The 20,533-nt window shown below is 42.3% G+C and overlaps 1 protein-coding gene across 1 annotated transcript; it reads right to left on the reverse strand.

Annotated features, from left to right (window-relative positions):
* Window positions 1-2,202: 2,202 nt before the first annotated feature.
* Window positions 2,203-7,346, reverse strand: LOC119364832 (polyadenylate-binding protein 2-like). The gene is made up of 9 exons (XM_037630382.1): window positions 6,825-7,346; window positions 5,799-5,917; window positions 5,044-5,700; window positions 4,885-4,962; window positions 4,717-4,806; window positions 4,130-4,264; window positions 3,359-3,538; window positions 2,866-3,075; window positions 2,203-2,707 (listed from the first exon to the last, which is right to left on the reverse strand). Exons 1-9 carry the CDS (start codon window positions 7,105-7,107, stop codon window positions 2,462-2,464), a joined length of 1,998 nt encoding a protein of 665 aa, XP_037486279.1. The 5' UTR covers window positions 7,108-7,346; the 3' UTR covers window positions 2,203-2,461.
* Window positions 7,347-20,533: the final 13,187 nt, after the last annotated feature.

Below are 20,533 nucleotides of genomic sequence, written 5' to 3' on the forward strand. Positions count from 1 at the left end.
CCCACACACACACACACACACCGCGTTTTGTTTGGCCACTTCTCACGCAGATGTACTTCATCCTCGCTACTTAGTACCTCTGCAATGTTGTGATGGCAATGCTAGCCCACCAAGTCACCGCCATGGCAGACGTTACTCTGTGTAGAAGCTGCGTCTACATCCATAACGGTTGCCTCGTTCAATCACACACCTTTTGGTACGTACGTACATCCAGAATGTACTCTGTCTGGACGTCGTGTGAAAATATTGTTCCCGAGGCTGTGAAGATCCGTCTGTGCCATACAAAAACTAGATTTCGCTCATCCACATTATTTACCGACACGGCGGAGAGCAAGAGGATGATAATCCGCAACAGGATCACCGACGTGATGCCTGCAGCTGCACGTCTTCGTCCTACAGCGTTTCCTAGGGCAGGCTCTTTTCTTGCTATAAGTAGTATGGACTGATTGTGTGGACTGCAGTGGAGTATCGATGCTCTTCTTCCCATGCAAGGCAGATTGTGTGGAGTATGTACAAGCACCATTTTTCTTTTTACTTCAATCAAAGGTATTTGGGTTGGAGTTCATGCCACCAAAGCACCTTGAATCAAAGATATTTGCATACTACAAAAAAAACATTTGTTGTATGTAGCATCTCTCATATACAACCCCACGCAACATACCAAACAAAATCTGAGCTTAGCCTGCCTCGTATCATGCAGTCCATCAAACACACTTCTCTACTTTTTGCATTAGCTCAACCAGGCCAACCTCAACCAAGCTCCTTCATGCGATGCAAGCCAGAGCTCCCCAAGGAACCAAACAGGCCCTCGATGGATGCATGTCAACTCAATTTAGTCACGCATCTGTTTTGTTACACTCGAACATGAATTTGCAACATCATTCTCAATGCAGTCTTGAACACTAATTCAGATTGGTAACCTGATGGGATTTCAAGATGTGAAGCGCACATATGTGGGTTGAGTTTGCTGGTAGTTTTTTAGTGCTAACTAAAAATGCTTGCATATATTGATGAAATAACTGAAAATGATGTAGAAGTATTGCTTCCGTCCCATAATATAAGACGTTTTTAACACTAGTGTAGTGTAGTGTTGAAAAACGTCTTACGTTATGAAACGGAGGGAGTACTATCCAGTGTGGCGGACGATTCTCCTGCCGCACCAGTGGCAAGCTGTGGGTTATCATGGGGTGGTGATGGCACGATCCAAACAAGCCCTTAGAATCAATCATGCGATTTTTGTTTCTGAGACCAATTCATAGCTTAGTTCTGACTATATTATCGTGAGACCATCTATCTAAATTATCTGTATAAATTTGAGTCAATTCTTGAAATATTTTGTACAAATATGCGTATGTACCTATTCATTTTCTATGACCAGATCTGTTCTGTTTGTGTCAAAAAATGAACTATATATACTTCCTCTGTCTCAAAAAAAATTGTCTTAAATTTATCTAAATACGGATGTATCAAATCACGTTTTAATATTAGTTACATCCGTACCTAGACGAATTTAAGACAAATATTTTAGCATGGAGGGAGTATTTTTTCTTTATAACTTATTTTCAAAGCTACAAAATGAACAGAGTATATTCTTAGATGCAAACTGAATATTCTACAAACTAAAAGCTAAAAGCTACAGAATTGGCCATCGTATTATAAGTTATTGCGAACACACCAAGTATAGGGTTATACAGATTACAAACTTGCCAAAAAATTGCATTATGAAAATTCATAATAAAACTATAAGAACAAACATAACCACTGTAGAGAAGCAAGCAACTAAGCTTGGGATGCCCCGAGTGGCATCTCCTCTTTCTTCTAACGACCATCGGTATTTCAAAACTACATTTTTATTCGTCACATACTATGAGTTTTGCTTGGAGCATCTTGTATGATATAAGTTTTTGCTTGTTTTGCTTTGCTTTTTAAGTCATGAATCTTTGCTGGACACACTTGTCATGCATTTTTTTTAAGTAAAAACAAGCTTGCGAAAATTAGACAAATAATTTTTAAGCATCGCTGATGCCCACCGCAATTATGACGGGCTCGGCAGAGCACGCCATACCATCTAGTACAGCTTTATTTTCGGCAAACTTATGCAACTAATATTTGAAGAACGGCATGTAATAACGAGGAAAAAAACTTCAGCCATTGGTCGGTACCCCCGCAGATGATGGTATGAGGTATCCCATACAAAGCAACTGAAGCAAGTAATGTCGGACAGCAATGTCACTCTTCACTCATATTTAATAGCAAAACTTTCGGCAAGTCATAACCGCAGAAGAGGTATGTAACCAAGCCCTCAATAGTAGCCAAACACGGGAAAAGGTGACTGCCAATCATTGGCAAAGAGACCAGGCAGATAGAGCCTAACAACCAGTGCAAAAACGCAACTCACCAAAGTTCAACCATGGAGGACAAAACAATCTATAGCATCATGAGACCGCAAACTGACTCTAAACTAAGAGATAATGCCGTCGCTCAAGGTTAGACCCGCGAGCTGGCTGGTAGGGGCATTCGGGTTTTGCTGCTGGGCCACGTTGCGGAGAACATCCATCGCCTCGGCAACCTTGGACTTGAGAGCCTCTGGAGACTCGAGCAGATGCAGCACCTCCGTCTGGTCCATCTCCAGAAGCATGCCCGTCACCTTGGCAGCTTGTTGGTGTTCAAGCTTCTCAACAAGTGGATAGAGGCTTTCGCCAAGTATCTGGATGGAAGAGATTATTTACAATATCAGAAAACTGACAGTACAAATGCACACAGAACAGCATGGGGATATTATATCCAAACAATCGTACTAGCATGGACAGTAACGGATAGATTTAAACAACAGATACAGTTAGAAGATGATTCATTCAGACATACCGTTCTTTGTTGCTCTGGAGTAGCATTTGCAAGGGCAGATGTGAGAGTTCCAATTGGAGGAGCAGGTGACACACCAGCATCTCGCACAGGGAAGCTTCCCATGTCATATGGCTGAACCATACCTCCAACACCAACCCCAGGCATCTGTTGAACCTCAGGCATGTGACGAGGTCCAGGTGGGTACCGGTACACACGTCCCCTTGGAACCATCTGTTAAACAACAGTGATAAGATATGCAGTAAGTCACTGTACTTTCACTACTCTTTATGGCAAAAATCACTTAGCCACACAATGCCAGCACAACAAGGAATTCAACAATAAGAACAGTGGCACATTTTACTTCTTAGCAAAGAACTGAAACAGTGGCGCATTATACTTCTTAGCAAAGAGGAAAAGACCGATTTACTTTTGCCATCAAAAATATCATGCTAACAACAGCCTCCAATAATTGATAACAAGAAATGTAAAGACACGAGAATGCATTGCAGCAAACCTGTTGCTGAAATGGCTGAGGAGTTTGCTGTCCCTGAGCAGACCCAGGACCATTGCGCCTGATACCTGGGCGCGGACCCTGCTGACCTGGTTGGACAACTGGAACAAAGTAATTTGGCATATGGGCACCACCCCCAGGCCTCATTCCTGGAACAAGCTGCTGCTGGAAACCGTACCCAGGCTACAAAAAAGTAAAGGTAGGAATATGATAAGTATAAAGCTGTTACATTTTCCAAATTCCATTTAAGTTCACCTAGGCAAATAATAAAAATTAAAATGCCAGCAGGAAGCATGCAGCATATAATAACATAATTCACAAAAATGACTACAATTTCAAGCAAAATGCCCAAATGAACAAGGCATGAAAACAAAAGTGTTCACTGTCAGCATGCCGTAATTGCGGAATAAATAATCCAATGGTGTTGACAAGTGAACAACACATATTTACTTACACTGTATAGCTACATTTACTTTAACTCAAGAGTATGTTCCCAACCAAACACACAAACATCAAAAACAAATTGGATATTGAACACTGATGTTGATTCACCCTACAAATTTGGTAGACCATTACCCCAGAAGAACATTTCCACTGACCCAACATTGCAATGCCCCCTATGAAATAGGGCGCAAACTAAAACTTAGACAGCACAAGCTACTTGTACCTCAACTTGAAAAAAATGGGAAAATGTTGCTTCTCCTGTTTTACATCAGGAAAACCTGAATGTAACACAAACTTCAAACTGAAACTAACACGGCTTACAACAAGTACCTGAGGGGGCATCATAGCAGGTGGAGCTTGCCCATAGAAGAGTTGCTGCCCAAGAGTAGGCATAGGAGGGTACATTGGGAGTCGAGGAGTCATAGAAGGGGTCATTGGTACAGGGCGCATCTGAGAGAATTGAGCCTGAATAATATGGAATTTGTTACCATCAGCATATTTACAATGGATAATCAGAAATAAATCAACAGTAATAACTTGCACTTTCAAGAAAATACAGAAGCAGTGTTCAATCAAGTTAAATAAGAAAAAATATCAAGAGCTTAATTTAAATTTACGGTGCAGACTATGAAAGTCCCATTTTTCATGCACATCCTCAAATATTGAGCCTCCAATGTGAAAATAACGTGAAACTTAAAAAGTGAATGAAGGTAGTTCAAGTTGAACATCTTATCTAGATATACAGATGACCTGTCTTCTCTATCATAGCATCCAAAATCCAATTTATTCCATGTGATAAAAAGCAGCAATAACCATGGCATCAGTGTACTGTTATTAGTCTATCTACAGTTGTCACTATCAATAAGTACTATTTTGACATTACTATGAAAGAAACTCAGGTTATTCGAGAACTGTACCTGTAACATTGCTTTTCTATCTTCTTTACGCTGTGCAAATGCAACATATAATGGCTTTCCAGATATCATTTTGCCATTCATTTCAGTGAGCTGCGTAAACAAAGAACAAGTCAAACCATTTTGTGAATCAGAACAATTGACACAGCAATATTTGGGAAACAAACTTACAGCCTGAGATGCTTCCTCGCGGGTAGAAAATGAAACAAAGCCAGAGCCCTTGCTAACACCATTTTGATCACGCATTATCTATTAAAAAAAATTGGTCAGCAATGATCATACATCATTTAGACATAGAGCAGAGGTATGATTGCATAACATGAAAATTACCTTGCAAGAGGTAATTTTGCCAAAGTTGGAGAACAGCTCACGTAGCTGATCATCTGTAATGCCATCATCCAAATTCTTCAAGTACAAGTTCTGTCCTTGATATTTATCAGCTGCATCTTTCATGCTTTGCTCAAACCTTCTCTTCAAGTCCATCTCCCTTTCAGACTTCTTCTGAGCTCTACCAACATACCACTCTTTGTCATTGATTTTCTTTCCATTAAGTTCCTCAACAGCACGAGCAGCATCATCTGGGCTCTCAAAATTGACAAAGCCGAAACACCTGGATTTACCATCCATGCCAATCATTACAACAGCACTTGTAATAGTTCCATACTCACTGAATACTTTGACTAGATCATCTTTTGTAGTAGACTCAGATAAATTCTTCACAAAGACATTGTTAAATTTTGCCTTGTCAAAAGAATTATCTCTCTCTTGCTTGCGGAGAAAAGGTCCAACATAGACAGGCTTATCGTTGATAAGCATGCCATTTAGGCTTTTCATTGCAGACTGTGCAGACTCTTCTTTCTCATACTGAACAAATCCAAAGCCTTTGGATTGGCCAATATCATCCATGGCAACCTTACATGAGAGAATTGCACCAAATGCAGAGAAGGTGTCATGAAGAGTTTTGTTGTCAATTGTCTTGTCAAGGTTCTGGAAAAAGAAAGTTCAAAATGCTCACATCAGAGACAAGTCCAGAGAAAAACTGATTATTTTAGAGTGGCAATGCAAATTAAAAGATGAGACAGCACCTTGATAAAGATATTTGCAGATCCGCTTCTGCGGCTGCTTGGGTCACGGTTCGAGTACATTACTCGAATGGGCTTGTTGTTCAGTGGAGCAAAGTTCAGCGCTTCCATTGCTCTTGCAGCTGTCAAATGGAACTAATTAGTCAAGCAGCATAACATACTCCAGATTTTAACAACAATAATACTAGCATAGTAACAAAACAGCAATTGAATAACAACAATGCTGACAGATGATATAGTTTGATGAGGCTTAAAGCATTGTTTTTTTATCAAAAACATGTATTCCATATTTAATTACCAGTTATTTACAGCATGCACCATATGCAATAGCATACTGTTACACCCCACAACATCATCGTGGATACACAAACTGTGCACACAGAATTTACCGTCCTAATGAATGAATGCTGCTCAGTGTTACTCTATCTATAACAGCTAGCCCAAGTAATAATTTAGTAGCAGCAGAAAGCCAGCTAATACCACAACTCCTAATGAATTAGGGAGACACATCAATTCTTCCCATACAGCACAGCAATTACCCTAAAACCTACATACCTAAAATACAGCAAACGAACAACCTGGCAACTAAATGATAAAAACGAATGCCAAGACTCTGCAGTATATTAGATACCACCAATGAGACTCAATTATCAACAAAAGTAATGGCTTTGCATCATTCTCTTGCATTCGTCCTATAACATGATGCATTCAAGGGGCGCTGACGTCCCTTCCATCACCAAGAACACAACAAATCCAAGTTACATTGCAAGAAACAGATTTGCGTCAGTCGATTGTACAGAAATAATTTTCGCTGGCATAATCGCTTCAATTACCTACTCAATTGCGAACAAAACCAATCCTTATCCGACTAATTCAACCACAGATGTTTCATAGATGAGATTGGATCTATCTATTCAACCCCAAAAACCTCCGGCCGTCCGACCGCACCGCAATTCAACAACATCGAGGGTCACGTGACCACAAATCGCGCAGAGATGGATACGAGAGGGGAGGAGGGGATCGCCGTACCATCCATGGGGCTGCTGTAGTTGACGTAGGCGTAGCCGAGGGAGCGGCGCGAGGTGACGTCCCTGCAGACGCGGACGGAGACGACCTGGCCGGCCTGGCTGAAGAGCTCGTAGAGCTGCGAGTCGGTGACGTTGGCCTCGAGGTCGCCGACGTAGAGCGACGTGGTCGGGAGCGGCTGCGTGACCCCTCCGGGCGCCGCGGGCGCGGGCGCGGGGACCACCGCCACCGCGGCCGCCGCCGGGCCTGCGCCGCCGCCGTTCGCCACCGCCACCTGCGCTGCCATCGCGATTCCTCCTCCTTTTTTTTCGATTTTTCCCCCCGGGGAATCGGCGCTAAACCCTATCTCCTTCTCCTCGATCGGTATATAGCGAGGAGGAGGGGAGGAGCAGATCCCGCCGGGCCTCGGGGGATTTTTTTGGTTTTGCGAATTTTTTTGGGGTAGTTTTTGGTTGCGGGATACAAAGAGAGGAGGGGCCGTAGGCGGAGAACACGCGGGGGCACGACTCTCTCAACCGGGGGGGCGACGCCGACGGGGAAGAAGGTGGTTATATGGGCGCTGCGGCGCGTGCTCCTTCTTAGGGTTTGTTCCGCGGGGGATGGCGTGGGCGCGGCGTTGGTGCGCCAGCGGGGGTGGGGCGAGGTGGTGCTCCTGGACTGGGTCTACCGTGCGGGTCGACGTGGGGGGGTTCTGGACAGTTGTCCGCGTACGGACGGATTCGCCAGCCGTCTGGGTTGTTGTGCTGGGGTGGGCTGGATGGGGCTGAGGGGCTGGCTCGCGGGCTGTGGGTGGAGCCCGCCCGGTGTGCTGCTGCTTGCGAGAGAGAATGGCGCCGCGTTTGATGGGGTCTCGACCGGCCTTGACCGCTCGATTTGGGTTGGGCTGACCGGATCGTCAGCCGGGTTCGTGTCCTCCTCTCCCGTCCTACGTGACGGTACTGTTGCTCAAAAAAGAAAAACGTGACGGTACAGGTTTCATCACGTGGATCGGATCCTTTCCCCTACAAAAACGTGGTTTGGAACCCTCATCGCCAATCATCAAAAATACAATTACGTGGATTGGAGAAAAATTAGCTGTGGTTTAATTGTGATGTCAACAAAAGATTTGTGGCTTAATTGTGAATCGGAGCGATTAATTCAATCAATCTCAGTCGATGTTTACTAGTGTATGTAATGTGACGATGCCCTGTGCATTGTCGCTATTTTCTTTAATAATTGTATATATCAATGGGTGCTAGAAAATTAACTACTTCCTCCAACGGGATTAAAACTAGTACAAAAACAATTATTAGAGTGTTCTTGATTTGTGTTATAGTACTAGTTAGCATAATGCCATTTTCTAACAAGAATGTGTGAACCATGAACTACATAGGCATGTTGGAAAACAAGTAACAAGTCTTGTTTTCAACATGTTTTTCCTTCTGATCATGTTAGTGTGATATTTACCTTATGCTCAAAGGTGTGCCCAAGAGACACTTGGAAGGTGAATGATGTCGTCCAACGGACACGTGGTTGAAATCCTGATGTTCGGAATCTATGTTGACACTTCCGGGGTATGTTGGATGCTTTGTTGTGGACTTGTTCGTGTGTGGCTGTAATAGAGATGTTTCGGTGCTTTTCTATCTACTCTAGGTAGTATTTTGACATCCTTTATGTATGGATATATGTCCAGGGATGTGAAGTTTCTTTAGATATGGCAATATGTCGGGTTGATGCATATGTGTTGCATAGTGTGATGGATTATGTGTTGTATCCTAAACTTCAGATTCGTAACGCAAATGGGGATCGTGTGGCCTCTTATCTTGAAAAAAACTACATAGGTAGGCTCCAAGTATTCTACACATATACTGTATATGGCGATACTATTATTAAATCAAAAAATATCTCATGAGTGACATGCATGGCTTGCCAATGTGGCATTGTTGCATGGTTAAATTAATGCAAAAAAATGTAACTCCCAATTGGCATGTCTAAGTGTGTAAGTGGCATGGTTGCATTGGTTTTAATTTGCAATGGGTGGACTTGATTATGGAATATGTATCTTTAGTTAGTTATAGAGTTCGGTTTAATGATACCGAGACTAGGGAGATTGTTTCCACTAGAGGCCTAAGACAGGGGGGCATTATCCCCATACCTATTTTTGCTTTGTTCGGAAGGCCTCTTAAGGAAATGGCCTGACTATTTCACACTTATTATTTGTAGATGACTGATATGTCTCCGCCGTATCTATAATTTTTGATTGTTCCATGCCAATATTCTTCAACTTTTATATACTTTTGGCAACTTTTTATATTATTTTTGGGACTAACATATTGATCCAGTGCCCAGTGCCAGTTCCTGTCTGTTGCATGTTTTTTGTTTCGCAGAAACCCAATATCAAACGGAGTCCAAACGGGATAAAAACGGACGGAGATTTTTTTTGGAATATTTATGATTTTTGGGAAGTGAAATCAACGTGAAACGGTGTCCGGGGTGGTCACGAGGTAGGGGGGCGCGCCCTACCCCCCCCCCCAGGCACGCCCCTGGCCCTTGTGGTCCACCCGTAAGGCGGTTGACGCTCTTCTTTTGGCGCAAGAAAGATAATTTTATGCGAAAGATCTGGGCGAAAGATTCACCCCAATCGGAGTTACGGATCTCCAGATATAAAGGAAACGGTGAAGGGCTAGAATAACAGAACACAGAAACAGAGAGATAGATCCAATCTCGGAGGGGCTCTCGCCCCTCCCAAGCCATGGGAGCCAATGACCAGAGGGGAAACCCTTCTCCTATCCAGGGAGAAGGTCAAGGAAGAAGAAGAAGAAGGGGGGCTCTCTCCCCCTTGCTTCCGGTGGCGCCGGAACGCCGCCGGGGGCCATCATCATCACCGCGATCTTCACCAACACCGCCATCATCTTCACCAACATCTCCATCACCTTCCCCCCTCTATCTACAACGGTCCACTCTCCCGCAACCCACTGTACCCTATACTTGAACATGGTGCTTTATGCTTCATATTATTTTCCAATGATGTGTTGCCATCCTATGATGTCTGAGTAGATTTTCATTGTCATATTTGGTGGTTGATGAATTGCTATGATTGATTTAATTTGCTTGTGGTTATGTTGCTGTCCTTTGGTGCCCATCATATGAGAGCGCGCGTGGATCACACCATAGGGTTAGTTGTATGTTGATAGGACTATGTATTGGAGGGCAAGAGTGACAGAAGCTTCAACCTAGCATAGAAATTGATGCATACGGGATTGAAGGGGGACCAATATATCTTAATGCTATGGTTGGGTTTTACCTTAATGAACGTTAGTAGTTGCGGATGCTTGCTAATAGTTCCAATCATAAGTGCACAGAATTCCAAGTAAGGGATAACATGCTAGCAGTGGCCTCTCCCACATAATACTTGTTGTCGGTCTAGTAGAGTAGTCAATTGCTTAGGGACAATTTCACAACTCCTACCACCACTTTTCCACACTCGCTATATTTACTTTCTTGTTTCTTTATCTAAACAGCCCCTAGCTTATGCTTACGTGTTCTTTACTTTCTTGCAAGCTTACTCGAAAATACCTACAAAGTGCTTCTAGTTTCATACTTGTTCTAGGTAAAGCGAACGTCAAGCGTGCGTAGAGTCGTATCAGTGGCCGATAGGACTTGAGAGAGTATTTGTTCTACCTTTAGCTCCTCGCTGGGTTCGACACTTTTACTTATCGAAAGAGGCTACAACTATCCCCTATACTTGTGGGTTATCAAGATCTTTTTCTGGCGCCGTTGCCGGGGAGCAATAGCGTGGGGTGAATATTCTCTTGTGTGCTTGTTTGATTTATCACTAAGTAATTTTTATTTGCTGTTCTTATTGTTTTCTATCTTTAGTCATGGGTAGGAAACGCAAAATACCCAAAAAATTAGTTGTACCTGCTGAACCAATGGTTGAAGAACCACTCAAAATCTATCACAATGCTGAAGCTTATTACTTGGATCATCTTCGATCCCTATGTGCTCGTGCTGAAACCCCAACTAGCTTTGTTGAGGGCAAATCTTTAGATGAGCATGCTTGTTATGTGCGACACCGTATATCTGAAAAAGGGAAACTATTATGGGGTCAAATTCAACGTTTGCAATGCTATGCTTGGAATTTATGTTGGGAATATGATTTTACTTGTTGTTCTGAAAACCCTAAAAAACACCTTCCCTACCAATGTGAGTTTATTGATAATGGGATCTTATCTTCGTATGCTAAGGGTGTTTATAGTTACTACGATGTTCAACAAATTGAAGAATTTGTTGCTTTTAAGGGTGCTTTTGAAATTGCTTCTTTGATTGAAAAGTATGATGCTACTCTCCACAAATCTGAAAATTTTGCCATACTTGAATATTGTTATGATAACTATGCTTCTAATGCCTATGTTAAACTATATATTGAGAAATTCTCCATTGTCCAAGAAGAGACTAATATTTTGCAGGAAGCTATGGAAGAAGAAATTGATGAAACCGTGAGCTCATTGGATGAAAAAGATGATGAGGAGAGCGAAGAACAAAAGGAGGAAGAGCGGATTAGCTACCCGTGCCCACCTTCTAATGAGAGTAACCCTCCAACTCATACATTATTTAATTCCCCTTCGTGCTTACCGAAGGATGATTGCTATGATGACTGTTATGATCCCTATGATTCTTTTGAAATATCCCTTTTTGATGATGCTTGCTATGCTTGTGGCCAAGATGCCAATATGAATTATGCTTATGGAGATGAACTTGCTATAGTTCCTTATGTTAAACATGAAATTGTTGCTATTACACCCACGCATGATAGTCCTATTATCTTTTTGAATTCTCCCGATTACACTATATCGGAGAAGTTTGCACTTATTAAGGATTACATTGATGGGTTGCCTTTTACCGTTGCACATGATGATTTTGATAGATATAATATACATGTGCTTGCTGCTCCTACTTCCAATTATTATGCGAGAGGAACTATGTCTCCACCTCTCTATGTTTCCAACACGATAGAATTGCAGGAAACTGTTTATACTATGCATTGGCCTTTACTTGGTGTGCATGAATTGTTCTTTTATGACATGCCGATGCATAGGAAGAGAGTTAGACTTCGTTGTTGCATGATATATGTTACTTTGTGCTCACTACTAAATTACGAATCATTGTTAATTAAAATTGGCTTTGATATACCTTGGGATCCGGGTGGATCCATTACTTGAGCACTAAATGCCTAGCTTAATGGCTTTAAAGAAAGCGCTGCCAGGGAGACAACCCGGAAGTTTTAGAGAGTCATTTAAGAGTCATTTATTTCTGTTGAGTGCTTTCATATAGTTTAAAAACAACAAAAATAAAGAGGGGAACCCAAAACTTTTCAAAGAGAGAAGTGAAAGTGAGAGAGACGAGCATTGTGAAAGTGGGGGACGTCCTTAAACTTGTTCAGGCCCATGGGAACTTTGTGAATCTTAATTACAGAAACTTTTCAATAAAAATAATTATACCCTTGTACAATTCCATTGTATTATAAAAATAATGTGCCTAGGTTTGCCTTTAGGATGTTTACAATGCTTATTGGTTTGTACGGTGCTGGACAGAAACTTTGGCTGTAGTGCGTGATTTTACATTTTTACCTGGAACGTCAATTGGTTCTGATTCCTTTTGAACTGTCTTTATATACAACTTTTTTATTTTTCCTAATTTTGGTAGAATTTTTGGGGTACCAGAAGTATGGTGGATGTTCAGATTTCTACAGACTGTTCTGTTTTTGACAGATTCTGTTTTTGATGCATAGTTTGCTTGTTTTGATGAATCTATCAATTTATATTAGTGGATTAAGCCATGAAAAAGTTATATTACAGTAGACACAATGCAAAAACAAAATATGAATTGGTATGCAATAGTACTTAGAGTGGTGATTTGCTTTATTATACTAACGGATCTTACCGAGTTTTCTGTTGAAGTTTTGTGTGGATGTAGTGCCTAATCGAGGATGTTTCGATGTGAGAAGAAGGAAGAGAGGCAAGAGCTCAAGCTTGGGTATGCCTGAGGTGAAGGAAATATGCCCTAGAGGCAATAATAAAGTTATTATTTATTTCCTCATATCATGATAAATGTTTATTATTCATGCTAGAGTTGTATTAACCGGAAACATGATACATGTGTGAATACATAGACAAACATATAGCCACTAGTATGCCTCTACTTGACTAGCTCATTAATCAAAGATGGTTACGTTTCCTAACCATAGACATGTGTTGCCATTTGATTAACGAGATCACATCATTAGGAGAATGATGTTGAGATGACCCACTCCGTTAGCCTAGCACTTGATCGTTTAGTATATTGCCATTGTTTTCTTCATGACTTATACATGTTCCTGTAACTATGAGATTATGCAACTCCCGTTTACCGGAGGAACACTTTGGGTACTACCAAACTTCACAACGTAACTGGGTGATTATAAAGGTGCTCTACAGGTGTCTCCGAAGGTACATGTTGGGTTGGCGTATTTCGAGATTAGGTTTTGTCACTCCGATTGTCGGAGAGGTATCTCTGGGCCCTCTCGGTAATGCACATCACTATAAGCCTTGCAAGCAATGTAGCTAATGAGTTAGTTACAGAATGATGCATTACGTAACGAGTAAAGAGATTTGCCGGTAACGAGAATGAACTAGGTATTAGATACCGACGATCGAATCTCGGGCAAGTAACATACCGATGACAAAGGGAACAACGTATGTTGTTATGCGGTTTGGCCGATAAAGATCTTCGTAGAATATGTAGGAACCAATATGGGCATCCAGGTTCCTCTATTGGTCATTGACCGAGAATAGTTCTAGGTCATGTCTACATAGTTCTCTAACCCGTAGGGTCCGCACGCTTAACGTTTTATTATGAGTTTATAAGTTTATTATGTACTGAAGTTTTATTATGAGTTTATAAGTTTTGATGTACCGAAGTTTGTTCGGAGTCCCGGATGTGATCACGGACATGACGAGGAGTCTCGAAATGGTCGAGACATAAAGATTGATATATTGGACGACTATATTCGGACACCGGAAGTGTCCGGACGTTTTCGGAGAAAACCGGAGTGCCGGAGGGTTACCGGAACCCCCCCGGAGAGATAATGGGCCACATGGGCCTTGGTGGAAAGAGAGAGGGGCGGCCAGGGTGGGTCACGCGCCCCCTCTCCCTCTGGTCTGAATTGGACTAGGAGGGGGGGCAGCACCCCCCCTCTTTCCTTCCCCCTCTCCCCCTTCCTTTCCCCTCCTAGTAGGAGTAGGAAAGGGGGAGTCCTAGTCCTACTAGGAGGAGGACTCCTCCTCCTTGGCGTGCCCACAAGGGCCGGCCGGCCTCCCCCCTTGCTTCTTTATATACGGGGGCAGGGGTGCACCCCAGAACACACAAGTTGATCTACGGATCGTTCCTTAGTCATGTGCGGTGCCCCCCTCCACCATATTCCACCTCGGTCATATCGTCGCGGAGTTTAGGCGAAGCCCTGCGCCGGTAGAACATCATCATCGTCACCATGCCGTCGTGCTGACGAAACTCATCCCCGAAGCTTTGCTGGATCGGAGCCAGGGGATCGTCATCGAGCTGAACGTGTGCTGAACTCGGAGGTGCCGTACGTTCGGTGCTTGGATCGGTCGGATCGTGAAGACGTACGACTACATCAACCGCGTTGTCATAACGCTTCCTCTTACGGTCTACGAGGGTACGTGGACAACACTCTCCCCTCTCGTTGCTATGTCATCACCATGATCTTGCGTGTACATAGGAATTTTTTTGAAATTACTACGTTCCCCAACAGTGGCATCCGAGCCAGGTTTTATGCGTAGATGTCATATGCACGAGTAGAACACAAGTGAGTTGTGGGCAATACAAGTCATATTGCTTACCAGCATGTCATACTTTGGTTCGGCGGTATTGTGAGATGAAGCGGCCCGGACCGACATTACGCGTACGCTTACGCGAGACTGGTTTCACCGTTACGAGCACTCGTGCTTAAAGGTGGCTGGCGGGTGTCTGTCTCTCTCACTTTAGTTGAATCGAGTGTGGCTACGCCCGGTCCTTGCGAAGGTTAAAACAGCACTAACTTGACGAACTATCATTGTGGTTTTGATGCATAGGTAAGAACGGTTCTTGCTAAGCCCGTAGCAGCCACGTAAAACTTGCAACGTCTAACTTGTTTTTGCAGGGCATGTTATGATGTGATATGGTCAAGATGTGATGCTATATTTTATTGTATGAGATGATCATGTTTTGTAACCGAAGTTATCGGCAACTGGCAGGAGCCATATGGTTGTCGCTTTATTGGATGAAATGCAAACGCCCTGTAATTGCTTTACTTTATCACTAAGCAGTAGCGATAGTCGTAGAAGCAATAGATGGCGTAAACGACAATGATTCTACGATGAAGATCAAGGTGTCGCGCCGGTGACGATGGTGATCACGATGGTGCTTCGGAGATGGAGATCACAAGCACAAGATGATGATGGCCATATCATATCACTTATATTGATTGCATGTGATGTTAATCCTTTATGCATCTTATCTTGCTTTGATTGACAGTAGCATTTTAAGATGATCTCTCACTAAAATTATCAAGAAGTGTTCTCCCTGAGTATGCACCGTTGCCAAAGTTCGTCATGCCCAGACACCACGTGATGATCGGGTGTGATAAGCTCTACGTCCATCTACAATGGGTGCAAGCCAGTTTTGCACACGCAGAATACTCAGGTTAAACTTGACGAGCCTAGCATATGCAGATATGGCCTCGGAACACGGAGACCGAAAGGTCGAGCGTGAATCATATAGTAGATATGATCAACATAGTGATGTTCACCATTGAAAACTACTCCATCTCACGTGATGATCGGTTATGGTTTAGTTGATTTGGATCACGTGATCACTTAGATGACTAGAGAGATGTCTGTCTAAGTGGGAGTTCTTAAGTAATATGATTAATTGAACTTAAATTTATCATGAACTTAGTACCTGATAGTATTTTGCTTATCTATGTTTGTTGTAGATAGATGGCTCGTGCTGTTGTTCCGTTGAATTTTAATGCGTTCCTTGAGAAAGCAAAGTTGAAAGATGATGGTAGCAATTACACGGACTGGGTCCATAACTTGAGGATTATCCTCATTGCTGCGCAGAAGAATTACGTCCTGGAAGCACCGCTGGGTGCCAGGCCTGCTGCTGATGCAACTGACGACGTTAAGAACGTCTGGCAGAGCAAAGCTGATGACTACTCGATAGTTCAGTGTGCCATGCTTTACGGCTTAGAACCGGGTCTTCAACGACGTTTTGAACGTCATGGAGCATATGAGATGTTCCAGGAGTTGAAGTTAATATTTCAAGCAAATGCCCGAATTGAGAGATATGAAGTCTCCAATAAGTTCTATAGCTGCAAGATGGAGGAGAATAGTTCTGTCGGTGAACACATACTCAAAATGTCTGGGTATAATAATCACTTGATTCAACTGGGAGTTAATCTTCCTGATGATAGTGTCATTAACAAAATTCTCCAATCACTGCCACCAAGCTACAAGAGCTTCGTGATGAACTATAATATGCAAGGGATGAACAAGACAATTCCCGAGCTCTTCGCAATGCTAAAAGCTGCGGAAGTAGAAATAAGAAGGAGCATCAAGTGTTGATGGTTAACAAGACCACTAGTTTCAAGAAAAAGGGCAAAGGGAAGAAGAAGGGGAACTTCAAGAAGAACAGCAAGCAAGTTGCTGCTCAAGAGAAGAAACCCAAGTCAGGACCTAAGCCTGAAACTGAGTGCTTCTACTGCAAGCAGACTGGACACTGGAAGCGGAACTGCCCCAAGTATTTGGCGGATAAGAAGGATGGCAAGGTGAACAAAGGTATATGTGACATACATGTTATTGATGTGTACCTTACTAGAGCTCGCAGTAGCACCTGGGTATTTGATACTGGTTCTGTTGCTAACATTTGCAACTCGAAACAGGGACTACGGAATAAGCGAGCACTGGCCAAGGATGAGGTGACGATGCGCGTGGGAAACGGTTCCAAAGTCGATGTGATCGCGGTCGGCATGCTACCTCTACATCTACCTTCGGGATTAGTTTTAGACCTGAATAATTGTTATTTGGTGCCAGCGTTGAGCATGAACATTATATCTGGATCTTGTTTGATGCGAGACGGTTATTCATTTAAATCAGAGAATAATGGTTGTTCTATTTATATGAGTAATATCTTTTATGGTCATGCACCCTTGAAGAGTGGTCTATTTTTGTTGAATCTCGATAGTAGTGATACACATATTCATAATGTCGAAGCCAAAAGATGCAGAGTTAATAATGATAGTGCAACTTATTTGTGGCACTGCCGTTTAGGTCATATCGGTGTAAAGCACATGAAGAAACTCCATACTGATGGACTTTTGGAATCACTTGATTATGAATCACTTGGTACTTGCGAACCGTGCCTCATGGGCAAGATGACTAAAACACCGTTCTCCGGTACTATGGAGAGAGCAACAGATTTGTTGGAAATCATACATACAGATGTATGTGGTCCGATGAATGTTGAAGCTCGTGGCGGATATCGTTATTTTCTCACCTTCATAGATGATTTAAGCAGATATGGGTATATCTACTTAATGAAACACAAGTCTGAAACATTTGAAAAGTTCAAAGAATTTCAGAGTGAAGTGGAAAATCATCGTAACAAGAAAATAAAATTCCTACGATCTGATCGTGGAGGAGAATATTTGAGTTACGAGTTTGGTTTACATTTGAAACAATGCGGAATAGTTTCGCAACTCACGCCACCCGGAACACCACAACGAAATGGTGTGTCCGAACGTCGTAATCGTACTTTACTAGATATGGTGCGATCTATGATGTCTCTTACTGATTTACCGCTATCGTTCTGGGGTTATGCTTTAGAGACGGCCGCATTCACGTTAAATAGGGCACCATCAAAATCCGTTGAGACGACGCCTTATGAACTGTGGTTTGGCAAGAAACCAAAGTTGTCGTTTCTTAAAGTTTGGGGCTGCGATGCTTATGTGAAGAAACTTCAACCAGATAAGCTCGAACCTAAATCGGAGAAATGTGTCTTCATAGGATACCCAAAAGAAACAGTTGGGTATACCTTCTATCACAGATCCGGAGGCAAGACATTCGTTGCTAAGAATGGATCCTTTCTAGAGAAGGATTTTCTCTCGAAAGAAGTGAGTGGGAGGAAAGTAGAACTTGATGAGGTAACTATACCTGCTCCCTTATTGGAAAGTAGTTCATCACAGAAACCGGTTTTTGTGACACCTACACCAATTAGTGAGAAAGCTAATGATATTGATCATAAAACTTCAGATCAAGTTTCTACTGAACTTCGAAGGTCTACCAGAGTAAGATCCGCACCAGAGTGGTACGGTAATCCTATTCTGGAAGTCATGTTACTTGACCATGACGAACCTACGAACTATGAGGAAGTGATGATGAGCCCAGATTCCGCAAAATGGCTAGAAGCCATGAAATCTGAGATGGGATCCATGTATGAAAACAAAGTATGGACTTTGGTTGACTTGCCCGATGATCGGCAAGCCATTGAGAATAAATGGATCTTTAAGAAGAAGACTGACGCTGATGGTAATATAACTGTCTATAAAGCTCGACTTGTTGCGAAAGTTTTTCGACAAGTTCAAGGGGTTGACTACGATGAGACTTTCTCACCTGTAGCGATGCTTAAGTCTGTCCGAATAATGTTAGCTATTGCTACATTTCATGATTATGAAATTTGGCAAATGGATGTCAAAACTGCATTCTTGAATGGATTTCTGGAAGAAGAGTTGTATATGATGCAACCAGAAGGTTTTGTTGATCCAAAAGGTGCTAACAAAGTATGCAAACTCCAGCGATCCATTTATGGACTGGTGCAAGCATCTCGGAGTTGGAATAAACGCTTTGATAGTGTGATCAAAGCATATGGTTTTATACAGACTTTTGGAGAAGCCTGTATTTACAAGAAAGTGAGTGGGAGCCCTGTAGCATTTCTAATATTATATGTAGATGACATATTATTAATTGGAAATGATATAGAATTTCTGGATAGCATAAAAGGATACTTGAATAAAAGTTTTTCAATGAAAGACCTCGGTGAAGCTGCTTACATATTGGGCATCAAGATTTATAGAGATAGATCAAGACGCTTAATAGGACTTTCACAAAGCACATACCTTGATAAAATTTTGAAAAAGTTCAAAATGGATCAGGCAAAGAAAGGGTTCTTGCCTGTGTTACAAGGTATGAAGTTGAGTCAGACTCAATGCCCGACCACTGCAGAAGATAGAGAGAAAATGAAAGATGTTCCCTAAGCTTCAGCCATAGGCTCTATCATGTATGCAATGTTGTGTACCAGACCTGATGTATGCTTAGCAATAAGCTTGGCAGGAAGGTACCAAAGTAATCCAGGAGTGGATCACTGGACAGCGGTCAAGAACATCCTGAAATACCTGAAAAGGACTAAGGATATGTTTCTCGTATATGGAGGTGACAAAGAGCTAGTCGTAAATGGTTACGTCGATGCAAGCTTTGACACTGATCTGGACGATTCTAAATCGCAAACCGGATACGTATTTTTATTAAATGGTGGAGCTGTAAGTTGGTGCAGTTCTAAACAAAGCGTCTTGGCGGGATCTACATGTGAAGCGGAGTACATAGCTGCTTCAGAAGAAGCAAATGAAGGAGTCTGGATGAAGGAGTTCATTACCGATCTAGGTGTCATACCTAGTGCATCGGGACCAATGAAGATCTCTGTGACAATACTGGTGCAATTGCCTTGGCAAAGGAATCCAGATTTCACAAGAGGACCAAGCACGTCAAGAGACGCTTCAATTTCATCCGGGACCAAGTCCAAGTGGGAGACATAGAGATTTGCAAGATACATACGGATCTGAATGTTGCAGACTCGTTGACTAAGCCTCTCTCACGAGCAAAACATGATCAGCACCAAGACTCCATGGGTGTTAGAATCATTACTATGTAATCTAGATTATTGACTCTAGTGCAAGTGGGAGACTGAAGGAAATATGCCCTAGAGGCAATAATAAAGTTATTATTTATTTCCTCATATCATGATAAATGTTTATTATTCATGCTAGAATTGTATTAACCGGAAACATGATACATGTGTGAATACATAGACAAACATATAGTCACTAGTATGCCTCTACTTGACTAGCTCATTAATCAAAGATGGTTATGTTTCCTAACCATAGACATGTGTTGTCATTTGATTAACGAGATCACATCATTAGGAGAATGATGTTGACATGACCCATTCCGTTAGCCTAGCACTTTATCGTTTGATTGCTATTGCTTTCTTCATGACTTATACATGTTCCTATAACTATGAGATTATGCAACTGCCGTTTACCGGAGGAACACTTTGGGTACTACCAAACGTCACAACGTAATTGGGTGATTATAAAGGAGTACTACAGGTGTCTCCGAAGGTACATGTTGGGTTGGCGTATTTCGAGATTAGGTTTTGTCACTCCGATTGTCGGAGAGGTATCTCTGGGCCCTCTCGGTAATGCACATCACTATAAGCCTTGCAAGCAATGTAGCTAATGAGTTAGTTACAGAATGATGCATTATGTAATGAGTAAAGAGACTTGCCGGTAACGAGATTGAACTAGGTATTAGATACCGACGATCGAATCTCGGGCAAGTAACATACCGATGACAAAGGGAACA

This window comes from Triticum dicoccoides, chromosome 2B (assembly GCF_002162155.2).
Source record: "Triticum dicoccoides isolate Atlit2015 ecotype Zavitan chromosome 2B, WEW_v2.0, whole genome shotgun sequence".
NCBI lineage: Eukaryota > Viridiplantae > Streptophyta > Magnoliopsida > Poales > Poaceae > Triticum > Triticum dicoccoides.